The sequence below is a fragment of the Lampris incognitus genome, chromosome 3, assembly GCF_029633865.1.
Source record: "Lampris incognitus isolate fLamInc1 chromosome 3, fLamInc1.hap2, whole genome shotgun sequence".
NCBI classification, from domain to species: Eukaryota; Metazoa; Chordata; class Actinopteri; order Lampriformes; family Lampridae; genus Lampris; species Lampris incognitus.
Genome location: NC_079213.1, coordinates 86,701,352 through 86,720,371, shown reverse-complemented (window position 1 = coordinate 86,720,371; position 19,020 = coordinate 86,701,352). Strand labels below are relative to the sequence as shown.

Here is a 19,020-nt window from a genome sequence, read left to right as displayed (position 1 = left end):
TTAACACAGTCGCCTCACAGCAAGAAGGTCCTGGGTTCGAGCCCCGGGGTAGTCCAACCTTGGGGTTCATCCCGGGTCATCCTCTGTGTGGAGTGTGCATGTTCTCCCCATGGCTGCGTGGGTTTCTTCCGGGTGCTCCAGCATCCCCGCGACCCTGAGAACAGGATAAGCGGTTTGGATAATGGATGGATGGATGGATGGGTAATGAAAATTGTAAGGAGCAAGAGCAAGGCATATTCAGTGACTCTGTGACCATCCAAGATGATGTCGGGGAAACCCATAGATGCAGTCAAAAGCCAGCGGGGCCCTGGAGAGAAGAACAGATTTCACATGCACACAATAGGCAGACTTCGACAGCATTCACACCGAGGGAGAAGAGGAAGAGAGAAGTGATGAGGGTGATACAGATTATTCATAGCCAATACAAATGATGCAAAAGCAATTATAAACAAGAACAATACAAACTATGGCTTAAATCTCCAGGAGGATGGGACTGTGGCCAAGGGAAGACAGGACGCAATACAAATAGGATTTAAGATCCTTAAGTTCAGGTGGTCGAGAGAGAGAAAGAGAGCGAGTGAGAAGCTGATATTGTGGTGATCAGACAGTCCATAGAAGAAGAAACTTGGTCCTGAGAGTGAGAAAAGAAAGCGACAAAGAGAAGAAGAGAGACAAAACAAGAAAGTAGGTGGGGGACACAAGATTCTGGCAAAGCAGTTTTTTATGGCTTTATTTTATTGGCTTATAAAATTAGGGAGAATATTTTAATATTCATTCAGAAAGTGCACCGAATATCTAAAAGCTGAATAATATTCTGGACAGCACAGTGTTAAGTGGCTTTGTAAAGTCTGACGACCCAAAGGTAGTGTCGGAGCCGTATCTTTGTTGATAACTCACTGACATCATTTAGTTGGACAAAATGGCACCAGTGTGATATCGATGTCAGTTTTCATTGTAAAGGTTTCATTTCGTACATTCAGCTTTTAATTTGATATATTCATATTTTCAGTCTATATGTTCAGGTTTCATCCTATATATTCATGTTTTCATTTCATATATTCAGGTTTGACTCAATATTCTCAGGTTTTCATCCTGAATTGAACATATTGAAAGTTCAATATATACAACAAAAACCCAAAAATATTGACTATAATGCTACAGTACAGCATCATAGTGAAACAGCAGTGGGATGTATGGTGGCTAACACACTACCACCCTACAACCAAGACTCAAATGAAATCTTGGGCCTATTTAAGTAATTTTAACCTCCATTTTTGAAATTATTTCCCGATTCAACATGTGGATTAGAAAGACACAATCACTAATTAGGCCCATTTGTATCAGGGTGCCATCCCAAACCTATCTTGGCTGTAATATTTAGATGCAGTGAAATGCATACACATAATAAACATATGGAATACCTCCCTTGTAGGCTAGGGATCAACTGAACAGGCACATTCAGTTGAGTGACATCGTTTTGCGTGCAGCGTGAGAACATATCGGCCCTTCTTACTTTCATATGGACCCACTGCATTATTAAAAGATAAGAAAACACACTCCATGTCAGCTGCATAAGTGTATCCACATTTATCCTGTAATGCACCATTATGCAGACGAACCTGGCTTTCTATAAGCATGCTGGCTATGAGACAAAATATACGCAAGTAAACATCGTTTGATAAGTGGGTGAGATTGACCATCCACCAAACAAGTGAACCTAGCAACATATTGAAAGCTTCACTTTCCGTTAATATCGAGTCATAGGCTACAAGTATACAAGCAACAAGTTTGAATACTTGTTGAAAAAAAACGTGGGCCTCACAGTTTCCCGCCGAACTGTCTTTAGCACCAGCACAAATAGCCTACATTATTTGGGTCTTCCTACTTCCTACTACATGGATACAAATGACTTGCCAATGTAGGCGGTAACATAAGATGGTATAGCCTGCCTGCGGTGAAGCCAGACACCTTACCCCGAATAAACTTTTCAGTCTATTTGCATGTTGGAACAGGCGCAGACACAAAAGTGTGGGTGCCCAATCTGATGTTGGATCTGATCCATGTGTGTTAAACCAGATGACCACGTCCGGGTAGTGTGGCAGTCTATTCTGTTGCCTACCAACACAGGGATTGCCGGTTCAAATCCCCATGTTACCTCCGGCTTTGTTGGGCGTCCCTACAGACACAATTGGCCGTGTCTGCGGGTGGGAAGCCGGATGTGGGTATGTGTCCTGGTCGCTGCACTAGCACCTCCTCTGGTCGGTCAGGGTGCCTATTCATGGGGAGGGGGAGCTGAGGGTAGTAGTTTGATCATCCCGCATGCTATGTCCCCCTGGCGAAACTCCTCACTGTCAGGTGAAAAGAAGCGGCTGGTGACTCCACTTGTATTGGAGGAGGCATGTGGTAGTCTGCAGCCCTCTCCGGATCGGCAGAGGGGGTGGAGGGTAATTGGCCAAGTATAATTGGGAGAAAAAGGAGGGGAGGGGGACAAAAACAAAAACTAGATGACAAAGTTTATTCATCAGCTGATTAAAAAGACCCCAAGGTGGTGATGATCATTAATACATTTCTGATGCACGGTGGTCTACATTAGGATGCTCCTCTCGCCTTGTGTTAATGAGTGTCTGTCTGGACACATTAATGTCCCAATTAAAATACACTCAAACTGAAAACTAGATGGCGTCAAGCAAAAGACTATACAGTACCAATTGCAGAAAAAACTGTCTTTTCACTAGACCAGACCTTGTGAGAACTTCTATGCTCCATTAACTAAAATACATTTATTTCACAAGCAACAATAAGCACCTTATTTCTATCCTTAAATAGTACAGTTGAGAACAACTCCATAAAAAGTGAAATGAGATCCTTTACATTACATGTTTCTCCTTTTTAGCTTCTTCTTCATCATTTCTATCTCTCTCCCTTACACTAGTTTCCCACGAGACCTGCCTTCTGGACCACGTGCTGGAGCTGATTATGAATGAAAAGACCCCGACCAGTGTGAGCCTTTTTCTGAACGAGGACTTAGACAAACCGCCCGAGCAGCCCAAGCAGCCCAAGCAACCCAAGCAGCCCAAGCAAGTGGGCCTGAGGAGACACTTACGCAGGGCCATGGAGAAGAGAGCCAGCAGTGTCAGGGAGAGGATGAGCTCCATCACGGGGAGCAATGTGAGGGCTTTCCTCCGGAGGAACCTCTTTGTACTGTTCACCGTTGCAGCTGTGGTTCTGGGTCAGTTTTCAACGTGACAGCCATATTGGTGGTGATGAGGGGGTGATGATGACATTGGTGATTATGATGATGATGATGATGCCATTGTTTATGTTTTGAATATTGTGTTTTGCATGGCCTTCCCTTGCAAGTAGGGGTTGTTTTCATCAAAAATTTGCGATCCGTTTACCTTTTGTATTTTTTTTTTACCATAAGGCTGTTCTTACTGTTTTTATTCAACGCAAGCAAATGTTGAATTGAAAATATGAGTATGTATGTATGTATGTATGTATGTATGTATGTGTGTGCATGTGTCTTTATGTGTGTGTGTCTGCAGGTGTGATCCTGGGATTCACTCTACGCCCCCATAACCTGTCCATGCGGGAGATCAAGTATTTTGCCTTTCCTGGGGAACTGCTGATGAGGATGTTGCAGATGTTGGTGTTACCACTCATTGTCTCCAGTTTGGTTACAGGTCGGCCTTCCACATGCAAAAAGGAACACAGTGTTCACAACACTCGCTAACCAGACAGACCCCAGAAATAGAACATAAACCAGAGTCTGCAAAGTGTATTGTAGATTTAAGATGCACAATTTTATTAAGAAACTAATTATGAATGAGTGTATGGCACCTGTCTTGGAGAGAGCAATGTATAACACCAAAACTTCACAGTTTTGGTACTGATAAATTTCTGCACATAGTGAACATTCAACCAAGCAGATATTATGTAATAGCTTTAGGCCTTCAGTAGGTGCCATCTGTACAGTATTACCAAAAAAAAAATATTAATGTATATTTATTTCAAACTGTATTTACTGATTAATTATACCAAGTTTTAGATATTCAAAACCTACATAGTAAAATGTCAACAAACTGATGATTCAGATTGGGTCCTCTCATTACTATCCCAGGCATGTCTTCTCTGGACAGCAAGGCCTCTAGTAAGATGGGTGTGCGCGCTGTGGTTTACTACATGGTGACCACCCTGGTTGCCGTGTTCATCGGTATCATCATGGTCATGATCATACAGCCAGGGAAGGGAAGCAGGGACAGCCCTGTGGCATCCAGTGGGAACATAGAACCAGTACAGGCTGCTGACGCATTTCTAGACCTCATCAGGTAAACACACCTACTCCCACACACTACTCCCACACACCTCAGATGCCATCTGAAAATAATCATTGGTGTTTGTTATGAACTTTATGGAGAACCTAGTTCATGGTATTTCTTCAGAAAGGATGGTGCAATGTGTTCATGGAGTTTAAGAAGTTAGGGGAACGTGTTTGAAGTTGGAATTCTTGTTCTGTGAGACGCTAGTAGAAATGTCTTGATGTGGTTTAACGACCAAGGTATAGCTCTTCATACTATCCCCAGGTCCAGGGTCATGATAAGAGGTGATTGGGCTTTTTCTGTCAGGCACCTGAACTCAGTGGTGGAAGAATTATTCACATCCTTTACTAAAATAATAAAAGTACTACTATCACACTATAAAAATACTCCACTACAAGCATGGACGGATTAATACACGGGCCGACGGGGCCCAGGCCCCAGGGCCCCGCCCTTCTGGGGGCCCCCAAGATTAGCAAAATTACGTCCTCTGAAATCCACCCAATGATTACCCCTTCTATAAATAGTCATTACAAGAGGTAATGTCGATTACCAGGGTTTATATAAGACATGATCTCACTAGAATTCTCAATCATGGTGGCAAAATATTGTAACGTGCATGGATAGACACGCTGGCCGCTGGCTGGCGGGTCTGAGCCTTTAGTCGAGCGTTTAGCGATGTCTCCTGCGGTGCGGGCGATACGGGTTTGCTTCCCGGCCGCGGCAGTTCCTGTGGTTGCATTGTCCCCCGAATTCGCTACAATATTTTTTTCCAATTGTATGCCAAAAATATTCCTGTATTATTTCAAATATGGATTCATTAGCACCAATGTACAATTAAATGTTATAGGCTACACATACAAACAAAAACAAAAATCATTAGGGTGATTCAAGCGTGATTCAAGACCCCTCGGCTTCGCATCGGGGTCCTGCATCACCCTGTCGGGGTTTATTTCGTAATAATAACAGGCTCACTGTACATTATTCCTTACATATTCAATGCATTCTGGGAGGTAACGTTAACATGACGTTTGCGTGCCTTAGCAGTTGGTGCTGGTGATGGGTGAAATAATAATAACAACAACAACAATAATAATAATAATAATTTAACGTTTTGTAGGTCCTTTAATAATATCACATGCGTTGCGTTGTTTCCGGTGATTACTGTAAGTCACATGACTAATCAAAACTGCTTGGTGAAATTGCATTCAGACTCTCTGGTGTTGTTATAGGGGGGCCTCGTGCATTATTGTGCCCCGGGCCCCAGATTGGTTTAATCCGTCCCTGACTACAAGTGAAAGTCCTGCATTCAAAACCTTTCTTAAGTAAAAGTATAAAAGTATTATCAGCAAAATGTACTTAAAGTATGAAAAGTAAAAGTACTTATTCTGCAGAAAAATGGTCCCTGTACCTACCTGTACTATTATATCTGATGGTTTTGGATTGGTATCACTGCTGCATTAACGTGTATATTGTATTTTACTGTTGTAGATGTTTAAGCTTGAGCTAATTTTAACTACTTTATAAACTGTTGGGTAGTTTAATCCACAGTAATGCATCATACTCTATAAGATCATCATATATTTGTAGCATCGCTGTCCTGTGCGAACCACGTATCTCTAAAAAGTAGCTTTTCACGAGCTCACAAAACAGCCCTGTTTTCAGCTTTGTGACAATGCATTTTCCAGCTAATCCAAGAGGGTTTTTAAATAGTTTATTTAGTTTAAGAAGTAGGAGAATTTGCTCAACCCATAAAGGAAGACTTAATCCTTCAGTGTATCAGAAAAAAATCAAATACAAATTCAAGTACAAGAACTTTGAATGTGTACTTAAGATTAGTACTTGAGTAAATGTACTTACATTTTACCACTGCCTAAACTTTTGAAGGCTATTTCTGAGGAGTTCAGCTAAGCAAATCCTGTTTCAGCTTTTAAATCACACACTATCATTGTTTTCTTAAACTATGTGCAGACCACAGCTCAAATCTGACTTACTTCTAGCTTTTAACTAAAGAAAAAGTCAGAAGAAAAGCATTTTTTGAGTTCCAATTTGACTTTCAAACATCTTTCTACATCAGATACATATCTGATATGTGGCCATTCAAGTTTAATCTGTATGTTAAAGTATTCAAGTGCAGGGTGTCCAAGTGGCGTTGTGGTCTATTCCGTTGCCTACCAACACGTGGATCGCCGGTTCGAATCCCCATGTTACCTCCGGCTTGGTCGGATGTCCCTACAGACACAATTGTCCGTGTCTGCGGGTGGGAAGCCGGATGTGGGTATGTGTCCTGGTCACTGCACTAGCGCCTCCTCTGGTCAGTCTTGGCACCTCTTTGGGGTGGGGTGGAATAGCGTAATCCTCCCACGCACTACATCTCCCTGGCGAAACTCTTCACTGTCAGGTGAAAAGAAGCGGTTGGCGACTCCACATGTATTGGAGGAGGCATGTGGTAGTCTACAGCCCTCCCCGGATCGGCAGAGGGGGTGGAGCAGTGACCAGGATGGCTCGGAAGAGTGGAGTAATAGGCCGGGTACAATTGGGTAGAAAAAGGGGAATATAAATAAAGTATTCAAGTGCACTTTATTTCTTCACCATGTCACAAATTAGCAGGTTTTGTATCTGCAGTACAGCTTGTCTTACATTGACCAATCACTGTTATTGCCTCAGCTAAAGTATGGTTGAATTAGATTAGGTAAAATATCTGTGACATGTGGAATACTAGTGGACATCTTACAATCAGTATAGTCAGACCCAAAGGCCAGTTGGCTGCAATCATACGATGGTCCATCCAGCACCTTGCATGGCACGGGTTATGAGGATGTTGTGGGTGTCACTGCCTCTCACTATAATGTAATCAATTAGGTTCCAGTGTTTAAATCAGGGATGCATCCATGATGTTTTATATTTATCTTCTGCTGGAACAATGTGTTGGTTATGGTCAGGTCATGCTCAGCACAGAGTGAGAAGTCTTATGCCATTTGCTTTGGCCTGGCCAACACCATGTCTACCAAGCACTCCACTCCATAGCCTATTGTTCTGGTTTTAGGCCATCTTTTCTACCCCCCCCCCCCCATTCAGGGTGAGAAGTGCAGTCTCTAAGAAGGGCTCCTTAGTCACACAGGGGTCTACCAAATGCAGATGTCACTCAATCTAAGCTGCAAGTGGCCATACTCCCTATGCCACTGACGTTTAGGGGTCAGACTAGAAGCTTTCAATTCATTGAAACCTACCCTCGTCACCAGACACCCCATCACCGCCAGACTTTGAGGGCTGGTTTTAGGTGATCCCTCACCAAGGTCAGAGTGAAGACCTGCACAAAGAGGTTTTTAGTGTGCCACAGGGAGTGCGCTTTCCTCAATAGCACTTCTTGACTGAAGAAAGGTAGTTTCTTGTGGCAAAGGAAAGCCTAAGCTCATCAGCACCCTTCCCAGCTGCAGGCAGCTCTCCGGATCCTCAATCAGTTAAAGTCTGCCTATGCTGTGCATGCTACCACCACATTGCTTTTCTATCAGGGTGTGCTCCCCTAGCCTTTTGTCTTGCCAGACTAACCCACAAGGCAGTGGGGCAGTGTCGCCCACTTTGTGGGCCTGCACTTTATTTCTGGGGACCACTGCAGCTCCCAAGATCCCCTGCCATGTTAGCCTGGTGCTGTAATACACCCGGTTACTGTATGTGGCCACGAGGAGGCCTGGCAGAGGTCTTGGTGATGGACTGTGTACTGTGCAAGCTGGTAGGAAGTAGGCATGCACCTTCCCTCTAGCAACCGCACTACTGCACTAGATGCATCACAACACCCCGTGGGCTAGGCCAACACACACATGCATACACACAAATTTATGTGATAAATACTCTATTCTTCAACATTTCATACATTGCTCAATCTAAAATTCCAAACCTACTTTTTATCTTTTTATTTCAGGAACATGTTTCCTCCTAATCTGGTGGAAGCTTGCTTTAAGCAGGTGAGATTAACTTCTTTACCCCTCAGTCCAGTTTGATTACATTTTATTTTGTCATATTTCATTTTTGGGCAGCACTGTGGTGCAGCGGTTAGCATGGTCACCTTAAAGCAAGAAGGTCCTGGGTTCGAACCCCGGGGTAGTCCAACCTTGGGGGTCGTCCCAGGTAGTCCTCTGTGTGGAGTTTGCATGTTCTCCCAGTGTCTGCGTGGCTTTCCTCTGGGGGCTCCGGTTTCCTCCCACAGTCCAAAGACATGTAGGTCAGGTGGTGTGTGTGTGTGTGTGTGTGTGTGTATATGTATGTGTCAGCCCTGTGATGGCCTGGCGGCCTGTCCAGGGTGTCTCCCCACCTGCCATGCAATGACTGCTGGGATAGGCTCCAGCATCTCTGTGACCCTGAGAGCAGAATAAGCAGTTCAGATAATGGATGGATGGATGGACATTTCTTTTTTTCTTTTAAAGACAAAATATTCATACATCTATTTCATAATCTCACCCTCTATTGTCCAGCTCTTATTGTTTTCACAAAATCACTGTGTGAAATCACTTTATGTTCCAGAAGTATCCCTCTTGTTTATTTGGAGTTGATTTTAAAGGATTTAAAGACCCTAGCAATGACCATGGTGATCCGTGTTTTGGTTTTGTTGCTGTCTTGCTGCTGTCTGTTACAGTATAAAACAATGTACAAGAAGGTAATCCACACCAAGAATGTGACAGTGGCCTTAAACCTCACTGACTCCCTCAATGCCACAGAGGCTGCCCTCAGCGTCAACCTCAGCAAGGTGCTGCACACCATACAGGTGGGTGGTAAAACACAAACCTGCCATCCCAGACAACTGTTTATGAGGAACGTTTTGAAGTTTTGTTATCCAATACATCACTTTTTTCATTCAATTTTTTTTAAACTCACGGGTATTAAACCTGCCCCAAATCATGCTGCATATATCCACTGCAACCATTTATAGAATTGTTAAAGATATGCATATGATGGATTTAGCACTCCATTTGTGGCTTAATTGACAAAATATCCTCTTCATCTTTTATTGGTGTGCTGGACATAAACACACACAAACTGACACTCGCACACATTCATGTCCACATGTCCAGATGTGCACACATATACAAATCTACACACAAATAAATGCATGCTTGCACTCACACAAAAGACATGCTTACCAATGTATTTCATAGACTATCCATTCACTAAGTACAATTGCCTGAGGTCACCTGAGGTCAGAAACAGCTGAATGCATCACTAGAGAACCAGTAATCCACTGCAGGGCAATCTCTTCCTGTTTCATGTTCTTGCATTTCGTAATCAAGCACCTTGTCAGGAAGAAGGAGGTCCATACCATACCACTTCCTTAAAAAAATGACTCTCCACCACAGGAGACTGTAGAGGAGATCATCCCTGTGTCTGGTTCTTCCAACGGGGTGAATGCTCTGGGTCTAGTGGTGTTCTCCGTTTGCTTTGGACTGGTCATTGGGAACATGAAGCAGCAGGGCCAGGCCCTTAGGGACTTCTTTGATGGCCTCAACGAAGCCATCATGAGGCTTGTAGCCATCATCATATGGTCAGTATGGATTCAGCTCCAACTCTCGCACTCCAGGACCTCAGATGAAGAGTCAGTGCATTTTATGTTTTTGAAATAAGTGATGTTTCCAAATGTCTCTACGAAACAAAATAACCAGTGAGTATGATTCTATATAATGGGATTGCAATACTAATAGAGCTGCATAATTAAAGAAAACCAAAACAAAGAGTGCTTATATGGTCCTTTGTCTGAAAGTTCAAGTTTATAACAGAAAAAAAAACACTCAAAATTTTACTAGATATTTTACACATCTGTCAATCTGTTCATCTCTCTTCACAATCCAATATCTCCCCCTCTCCCTTCCCATCTTCCCTCATCCTCTCTCAGGTATGCTCCAGTGGGCATCATGTTCCTGATAGCGGGAAAGATTGTGGAGATGAAGAACTTGGCTGAGGTAGGTGGACAGCTGGGGATGTATACCATGTCAGTCATTGTGGGCCTCCTCATCCACGGCCTCTTTGTCCTGCCGCTGTTCTACTTCCTGGTGACCAGGAAGAACCCCTACAGCTTCATCGGTGGTCTTCTCCAGGCTCTCATTACTGCACTGGGCACCTCTTCCAGGTGAGTTACACTCTATGTACTATCTAGGTACTCAGATACTCGTCTTTGGGGCACTGCTTCTATGGTGGCTGTCCAGGTATTGTGGTGACTGCCTGCCATTTTGCTTGTTTCCTTTATCATGTCCTTTGTTTGTCTGTATAGTGGGTTTGTCACACATTTTCATAACATGAATTACCAAAGGATGTTTGTGTTTAGGCACTTGATTGCACCAGATACACCACTCTTGATTCTCCTTGCCTCTGAACCTATGGACAAACCATGCCCTGACTTCGACAAGGGCAAATAAATTCGTATCATATCTTGTCATATTGTAAAATTCATAACTTAGACATATGGATTGAGATACAGATTTCAGTTTGGTTACTTAGATCTAGATGGGCAGATTCAGAAACGACTCAAGTTTTGCTTAAGCCATCATTTACTGGACTTGATTCAATATCTGTGTGCAGTAGGAGTTCAGTGATTAAGAAATTGTGTTCACTATTATGAAATTGTGTTACTATTATGCACTGTGTTGGTTATAAGGGTGGGGATACCTGCAGTCAGTTGAGACTGACGAGGTCACTTAAATGAGTGATGAAACGTTTCTCTTAATTGTTGTGTTGGTCATGTCATGTCAAGTCAAGTCAAGTCAATTTTATTTGTATAGCCCAATGTCACAAATTACAAATTTGTCTCAGTGGGCTTAACAGCAGCACAACATCCTGCCCTTAGACCTTCTCATCGGATAAGGAACAACTACCTAAAAAAAAAAAAGTTTAACAGGGAGAAAAAATAGGAAGAAACCTCAGGGACAGCAACAGGAGGGATTTCTCTCCCGAGACAGACAACATGCAATGGATGTTGCGTTTACACAATTTACACAATACAGCACTGAAAGAGGATAAACAGAAGTATAATGGACTTATAAAATGTATGAAGATTATGATGCACAGGATGCCAAGCAGTGTCCAGACGCCACCGGAACAGTCCAGGACCCAAGCCACATGACCAACATCATCATCATGTAAAAAAAAAGAAAGAAAAGAAATATGTATATATATATATATGCATTTATAAGCTATATAAAAAGAAAATGTGATGAGGGGAATTCCAGGCAGCGTCCAAGTGGCAACCACCATCACCACTGAGACCTGGGAGGAGAACCGACTGCACATGCACACAAGGAAGACTCACATGACACCATTCACACACAGGAAAAGAGAAGACATCATTCAGAGAGAGAGAAAAGACACGTGAGAGAAGAGAAAAGTTTGCAATAGTCATTAGTCATAATCAATGAAGTCATCAGTTAGTCATAATCTATACACTATAATCTTGTCAGCAGAACAGTGGTTGGTAAATTCATTGAGACAGAAAACTGACCCGCCATGCAGTACAGGTTGTGAAGCACTCAGCTTAAAGGCAACTAATTGTAAGCTAAGGCAAAAAGATGAGTTTTAAGTTTGGACTCAACAGACTTTGATTGTCTGATGGCAGCAGGCAGGTTATTCCACAAGAATGGAGCCCGACAGCAAAAGGCCGTGCCACCAGCTGATTTCTTTTTAACTTTGGGTACGCACAGGAGCCCTGTATTTTTAGAGCGAAGAGCTCGAGATGGAATGTATGATTTAAGGAGATCAGACAGGTAAGATGGGGCAAGCCCATTTAGGATTTTATAAGTCAGCAGAAGCACCTTGTATTCTGATCTAACATGGATAGGAAGTCAATGAAGGGAGGCAGGAATTGGTGTAATATGGTCAAATTTCCTAGATTTAGTTAGGATTCTAGCAGCAGCATTCTGAACCATCTGAAGACTTTTAGTACTAGAATGTGGTAGACCTGAAAACAGAACATTACAGTAATCAAGTCTGGATGAAACAAATGCATGTATTAGAGTCTCTGCGTCAGCCATGGAGAGAAAAGACCAAATTTTAGCTATGTTCCGTAAGTGAAAAAAGGCAGTCTTGGTGAATTCTTTAATGTGCTTATCAAAGGAAAGGCTGGGATCAAATGTAACACCAAGATTTTTGGCTGCCACACTTTGTGAAACCACAGAGTTATCGATTGTTATCATTACTTGATCAAATTGGTGTCCGTCTAGCAGGGCCAATGACCAGCATCTCGGTTTTTCTGAATTTAAAAGCAGAAAGTAAGAGACATCCAGTTTTTCCACAGCAGCCAAGCAAGCCCCTAAGTTAGTCATTTGCGTTTGATCATCAGCCCTTTTAGGCACATACAGCTGAGTATCATCAACATAGCAATGGAAAGTTATTCCATAACTGCATATAATTTGGCCAAGAGGTGAAATATAAAGAGGGAAAAGTAGAAGGCCAAGAACTGAACCCTGAGGCACACCATATTTAACATCAGAGCATTTTGATCTAATATTACTATTGCAGACACAATGTGTTCTTCCAGATAAGTAGGACTTAAGCCAAGAGAGAGCTAAACCAGAGACACCAAAATTACAATTTAATCTGTCTAATAGTATAAAGTGATCAGTGTTGTCAAAGGTTGCACTGGGGTCCAGCAGTAGAAGTACAGAAGTGGAATCAGAGTCCATAGTTAGTAAAATATTGTTCACCACTCTGGTCAGAGCAGTTTCAGTGGAGTGACAGGGCCTGAAAGCCGATTGAATAGGTTCATATAGATGGTTTTCTTCTATATGGGTCAAAAGTTGTTGATACACAACTCTCTCTAGTACTTTAGAAAAGCATGGAAGATTAGAGACTGGTTGATAGTTATTAAGAGACCCTGGATCGAGGTGCGTTTTTTTTTAAGTACAGGTTTAACCACAGCTGTCTTAAAACTGCTGAGAACAATGCCAGTAGTAAGTGATAAATTAACAATGTCTAGCATTTTGGTCCCAGAAAAGACCAGAGGTCTTTAAAAAGTTTTGCTGGTAAGGGGTCAAGTAGGCAAGCAGTTGGTTTAGAAGCTGACACGAACGCAGTCAAAGTATCAAGGGAGATAGTCTCAAAAGCTTTAATAGCTGGAACTGTCAGTGACTCATTGTATAGATACAAATTTGGTAAGACAGGATCTGCAGGAGTAGCTGGAGTTGAAGAACTAATTTTGTTTATGATCTCATCAACCTTGTTGCAGAAAAAAATCTAGAAACTCATGGGCCATGAATGGTGAGCAGCTAATAGACAGCTGCTTTTTAGTAAGTTTAAATACAATGTCAAAGAGAAATCTGGGGTTATTTTTATCAATATTGATTAAGTGAGAGAGATACGCCGTTTTTCCAACAGATAAAGCATGTTTGTATTTCAATAAACACTCATGCCACAATAGGTAAAAAACTTCCAATTTTGATTTTCACCATTTACGTTCCAGTCTCCTGCAGGCCCGCTTAAGGGTGTAGGCCGCTTTAGTCACCTAGCTCTGGAAGTGAGAGGTGCAACTGAATCGAGGAGACTAGAGAGGGCCACATTTAAGTCACTAGTGAAATTTCAAGAGTCAGTCTCTACAGTGAAAGGAGCCAAGACTTCAGGCAGCTGCTGGCCAAATGCAGCTACAGTGGAGGGACCAATGTGTCGAGTGGCAATTACATCTGTGCTGACATTAACTGGACAGGCCAATAATGCTTCAAATTTGATGAGAAAATGATCTGACAACAGATGTGGTTGGCAAGACATTCAGATCAGAAACAGCTATCCCTTTAGATAAAACCAAATCAAGGGTGTTACGACTGCGATGAGTCGACTCTTGAACAAACTGAGTGAACCCAAAAGTATCAACTAGGGATGTTCATGTAGGGATGTTCATTTATTTTCATCTCTCTTGTTTTGCTCCAGCTCTGCCACCCTGCCAATCACTTTCCGATGTCTAGAAGAGAACAACCGGGTAGATAAGAGAGTGACACGCTTCGTCCTCCCCGTGGGTGCCACCATCAACATGGATGGCACTGCCCTCTATGAGGCTGTGGCAGCCATCTTTATTGCACAGGTCAATAACATGGACCTCAACTTGGGCCAGATTCTCACCATCAGGTAACTTTTCGACATTTCAGTGTAGTTTAGTTTAATTTAATTACTTTTAGTTTAGTTTAGTTTAGGTTGCTTTCATACCTGGCTCATTTGAAGCAGTTGTTTCAAAACAGGAGTGCCCCCCCCCCCCCAAAAAGATTGGTTTGTCTGGGCAGATATACACACAGCAACTGCACTCGGATGCAGGACAAAACAAACGGTCAAGATTGCCAATAAAGAGTGGTCTCAGTTTGCTTCCAATCGAACCCTGGAGCGTTTCATTTGCAGTGAGAATGCAACCCAACCCAATGGACCAAAACAAACTTACCTGATGCGTCTTTGGAATAGAAATTTTTGGGTGAATGTCACTGTATGCATTATTTAACGTGCACTTTCTCCTACTGTAGTGTCTCAAAGCAGAGCGTCTTCATACGAAATGCATCAATACATTATTTTCAAACAAGTATAGATTCACTTTCAAAGTGAATGTGATACTTATACCGATAACACTAGTATCATAGCCAGAGAATCATGACAACTGCAATGATGAGCTTGTGACTTTGCTCCATTTTCGATGCATTTTTCCCATGTTTTTCTTTTCAGAAAATAGTGATGAATTTCCCACACAAAAATTCTGATCAATGATGGAGCAGTTTGCTCGCACATGGTGTTTAACAATTTTGGTCCGTTATTTAAATATTGCTATATGAAAACAAACCAAACCAGGATGCGAGTGCAACATTGTAACAAATTAGTCACTGATTCGGACCAAAGCAAATGGACTATAGGCATGAAAATGTCCTTAGTTTAGTTTAGCTGAGCTGGCTTGAGTTCAATTTAGAATGGTTTGATTTTGAATAGTTTAGTTTTGAAAAACTTTGTTTAACATAATTTAAACAAAGATCATAATTTAAAAAATGTTAGAACATAATTAAGGCAGTCAAATAGCAATACTGGTAAAGCAGCAGAAACCAGTCAAATTAAAGTTAATGATAAACTGTCAAGATTTGGTTTAAGCATGGTGTATATCATACCAATAATTTTCTCTGACCTGGCTCCACCTTTCATCCCGATCTTTTCTTAACACAAAGGAATTCAATTAATGAAATCAAAAAAAAAAAAAAAGATTAAAATTTCTAATGGAGCACCTGGTGGGTCTATATATGAATATTCCCAAAATAAAGTTTTCCCAAAAAATGTATTTACTTATATCAGATTAAAAATGTGGTCAAAGGAAACCAGTGGCAGCTGGCCAGTACAGGGCACTGGGGCACCGCCCCCTTCAAACATCAAGAGATTAAAATCTACATAGACATGTTAAATATAATTGAGTTGTATAATGCAAATAATTATGTAATGAAAGTGTTTTTCAGTCAGTGCATGATAATGAGCACCTGTCAGCAGCCATTAAATATTTGTTCCAAATAGTATTTGGTTGATTTCTGTCTGAATACATGTACTTCCTGGGTGAGGGGCGCTGGCCAAATGATACCTTATGTAAGCGCTCAAACTTTTGGCGAGCAGGTGACCTGAGGCTGCTGTCTAATTGGTTTCTTCAGATTTTCCATGGGGCGCAGTTCTGTGCACCCCAGACACTCCCATTTTTATTGGCAGTGAATTGGTATTGTTTTAATGTTTTTTGATCTAATGTGATTGGACAATTCTCGTGGCTGTCAATCATGTTCCCACCCACCACAATGCCTCGTCTCGACTGTCAATCATCCGTCTATGAACCCTGATAAAATCTATAGGCTACATTGTCCTTAATAACTCTGACTGTGTGGACATTAAAGCAGCATTCAGGTGTGCTGCACCAAGGTATATTGCGCCTTGGCGAAAAAAAACACAACCTCATTTGATTGTTTTTTAAGCATGCTGTATTAAAATTATAGTATGGCCTGTGATAACTTAAAATCGCAAGTGATATTTGTAAGTTTTGTGCAAGAGATCTCTTTATTTGAACGCAATAGAAGTCCAGTTTAATTCAAAGGAAAAAGAAAATCATTTAAAATATTTTTTCACATAAATTGTGAGATTTTCTAGGCTAGGAGTGGCTGACTTAATCAGCTGGTTGTTGATTTACAATGACTATGATTTATGTTGTTGTTGTTTTTTTTAAACATATGCATATGTTTCTATAACCCTGCTGGTCTCCCTAGGGATCTACATTTGCTGGATGTTTGTTTCCCTTTAATAAGTGTTTCTAACACCCCCTACTCCCCGTCTGCACAGTATCACGGCAACTGCTGCCAGCATCGGAGCAGCAGGCATCCCTCAGGCTGGACTGGTTACCATGGTGATTGTATTGACATCGGCAGGACTGCCCACAGAGGACATAACACTGATCATCGCCGTGGATTGGTTCTTGTGAGTTCCTACTGTAAATGTCAGCTTGATAGGGATTGACCTGTGTGCTCTTCTGTGGGTCTGCAGGACAAAATGTCAAAGTGAAGCTTTGGATAAAACTCAGAAGCCCCCATCACTGCAAAGGTTATTGATGCATAATGCAGTTTATTGGATGGAGAGGTGGATAGTTTATTGTCAGAGTGTCACACAGAACACATCAGGTGCAACTTAAAACCCTGCGTAGTTAAACACTGCAACTCAAACACAGAAAAAATGTGTATGGATGCACGGAGATACACCTAAGCAACCCCTCATTCACATAAGCCAGTAGCACAGTGACACTTCTAGTATGACAAACCCCAACATTTGCTTCTAAGCAACAACATGGGACATGTTAGTCAACATTAGAAATGAGTGTATATCACAGGACAGTGCTTCATAGCAGAGGAAATGAAACATTCCTGTAGGGTACTACTACTAATAATAACAATAAGAACAATAATAATAAAAATGTATTTAAAGTTGCCTTTCATGATACTCAAGGTCACCTTATATCAAATAAAACAAAGCAGTAAAATCATTGGTGCAATCAAAAAAAAAGATGTTAAAGTACTAAATATTTTCATGTTGTAAAGGCCTGCTTAAAATATTGTGATGCGATTTTCTTAATCCTCCTGGGGAAATCATCCTCTGCATTTACCCCATCCTAGCCATGGAGCTAGGAGCAATGCAGTGCTACTTTTTTTTTTATAAGAATATATGCAGATCCTGATTCCTGGTGTGACTGGTGTTCTTCAGTCTGTGAGCAACCATCTTACAGCTGCTACCAGAGCACCCAGCAGAAACCCTCACAGACACGGGGAGAACATGCAAACACAACATAATTACAACAAATGTAGTAGAATGACCCCTTTCCTCCCCGGTCTGTCTGTCCCTCTCTGTCCTATATTACCCCAGGGACCGCCTTCGTACCACCACCAATGTGCTGGGTGACTCACTTGGGGCTGGCATTGTGGAGCACCTTTCCCGTGGAGAGCTGCAAAGTCAGGACACTGAGCCTGGCAACCCTGTCATAGAAGACGATGAGAAAACCTACCAGCTCATTTTCCAAGAAAACGAGTCAGTCAAACATCGCAACAGTGAGACCACCATGTGAGGAGAGAAGTCACACCTGAGAAGGTCTTCTCTACCAAAAGCATGTTAGAATGATGATGTTTGTTCAGCTGGTTTAAAACAGCACAGAGAAGATCTGAGGATACAGAACAGTTTTCGGTAAACTCAGCCAATGTCCTAGATTCCCAGGGTGCTACTACAAAATGTAGTTTGTTTTTTTCCTTTTCCATGCTAACCTACACTCAAATCTCTCTCTGAACTATGAAATGTTATTTTTGATTAGTTTCCCTCTCTGTGAGGTGTGAGAAAGTTTAGGTATAACAACACATTGCTGTGTTTTCTGGGAAATGAGGCTAAGTGGGGCCAGGGTAAAGTATACTTTAGTTGTTTGACTGAATGTGTTTGCCTTATTGTGCCAAATGGGTGGGTAGTTTTTGATATGTACCATTTTATTTAAGACCAGGCACACTCTTCTCTTACACAGTAGAAAGTAACTTTGAAAAAAAACTCAAAATTGTCAAGTTTTTTTTCTAAACGTCAGTCCACAAAGCCAGACCAGTTCAAAGGAAAACATTTCCTAATAGTTTGTTTACATAGGTATGTTTCAATATTATTTTTGGCATGGAAAACAGATTGTTGAATATTTTATTCCATTTTGTCAATGAAATGACCTCTTTCAGCTTTTGATGTTTACAGTGATTCTTTTATAGAGAAGAAAAGGGAATGCTGTTGATCGACATTTTAGTTATGTAAACACAAATCAGTGTTACTTGGCTGCTTTTTTATGGCTTTATGCTTAATGCAATCTAACCTCCATTACTTGCAAAAACTTATTTTATCATTTTTATTTGACTACCTCTAACATGACTGATGTTTTTTAGATGACACACTTATGTAAAAATAGTTAATATCCATGTTCTTAACTATCTACGTGTATCAAAATTTGTATCTTATATTTAAGTTTGCTTGTACTGTTGCATCCATTTATTTTTTTTTAGAATAGACCTTTCTTTGCTACATACTAGTGTTCCTTGTGATTTTGTTAAATGTTTTTCGACCAATGCTATTGTATTTCATTTTCTCTTTCTGCCTTTGCCACTATCTACGCCTGAATTTCCCCCACAGGGATTAATAAAGGTTATCTTAGTTTCATATTTTGTGTTTCTGTGATGTTTAT

General features: G+C 41.4%; 1 protein-coding gene across 2 annotated transcripts; it reads left to right on the top strand.

Annotated features, from left to right (window-relative positions):
* The first annotated feature begins 2,937 nt into the window (after window positions 1-2,937).
* Window positions 2,938-17,886, top strand: slc1a6 (solute carrier family 1 member 6). 2 transcript variants are annotated; one of them, XM_056275885.1, is made up of 10 exons: window positions 2,938-3,229; window positions 3,546-3,683; window positions 4,121-4,328; window positions 8,236-8,278; window positions 8,947-9,075; window positions 9,665-9,849; window positions 10,198-10,431; window positions 14,214-14,408; window positions 16,617-16,751; window positions 17,688-17,886. In XM_056275885.1, exons 1-10 carry the CDS (start codon window positions 2,977-2,979, stop codon window positions 17,884-17,886), a joined length of 1,719 nt encoding a protein of 572 aa, XP_056131860.1. In that variant the 5' UTR covers window positions 2,938-2,976. The 2 variants fall into 2 exon arrangements, with proteins under 2 accessions (XP_056131860.1, XP_056131859.1); XM_056275884.1 differs by having other exon boundaries at window positions 3,121-3,229; window positions 8,947-9,042.
* The last annotated feature ends 1,134 nt before the right edge of the window (window positions 17,887-19,020 follow it).

Coding starts and splice junctions, on each gene's coding strand:
- slc1a6 (XM_056275885.1), top strand. CDS start 2,977: ATGAATGAAAAGACCCCGACCAGTGTGAGCCTTTTTCTGAACGAGGAC. Junction 9,850..10,197: donor CTTGTAGCCATCATCATATG/GTCAGTATGGAT, acceptor ATCCTCTCTCAG/GTATGCTCCAGTGGGCATCA. Junction 16,752..17,687: donor ATCGCCGTGGATTGGTTCTT/GTGAGTTCCTAC, acceptor ATATTACCCCAG/GGACCGCCTTCGTACCACCA.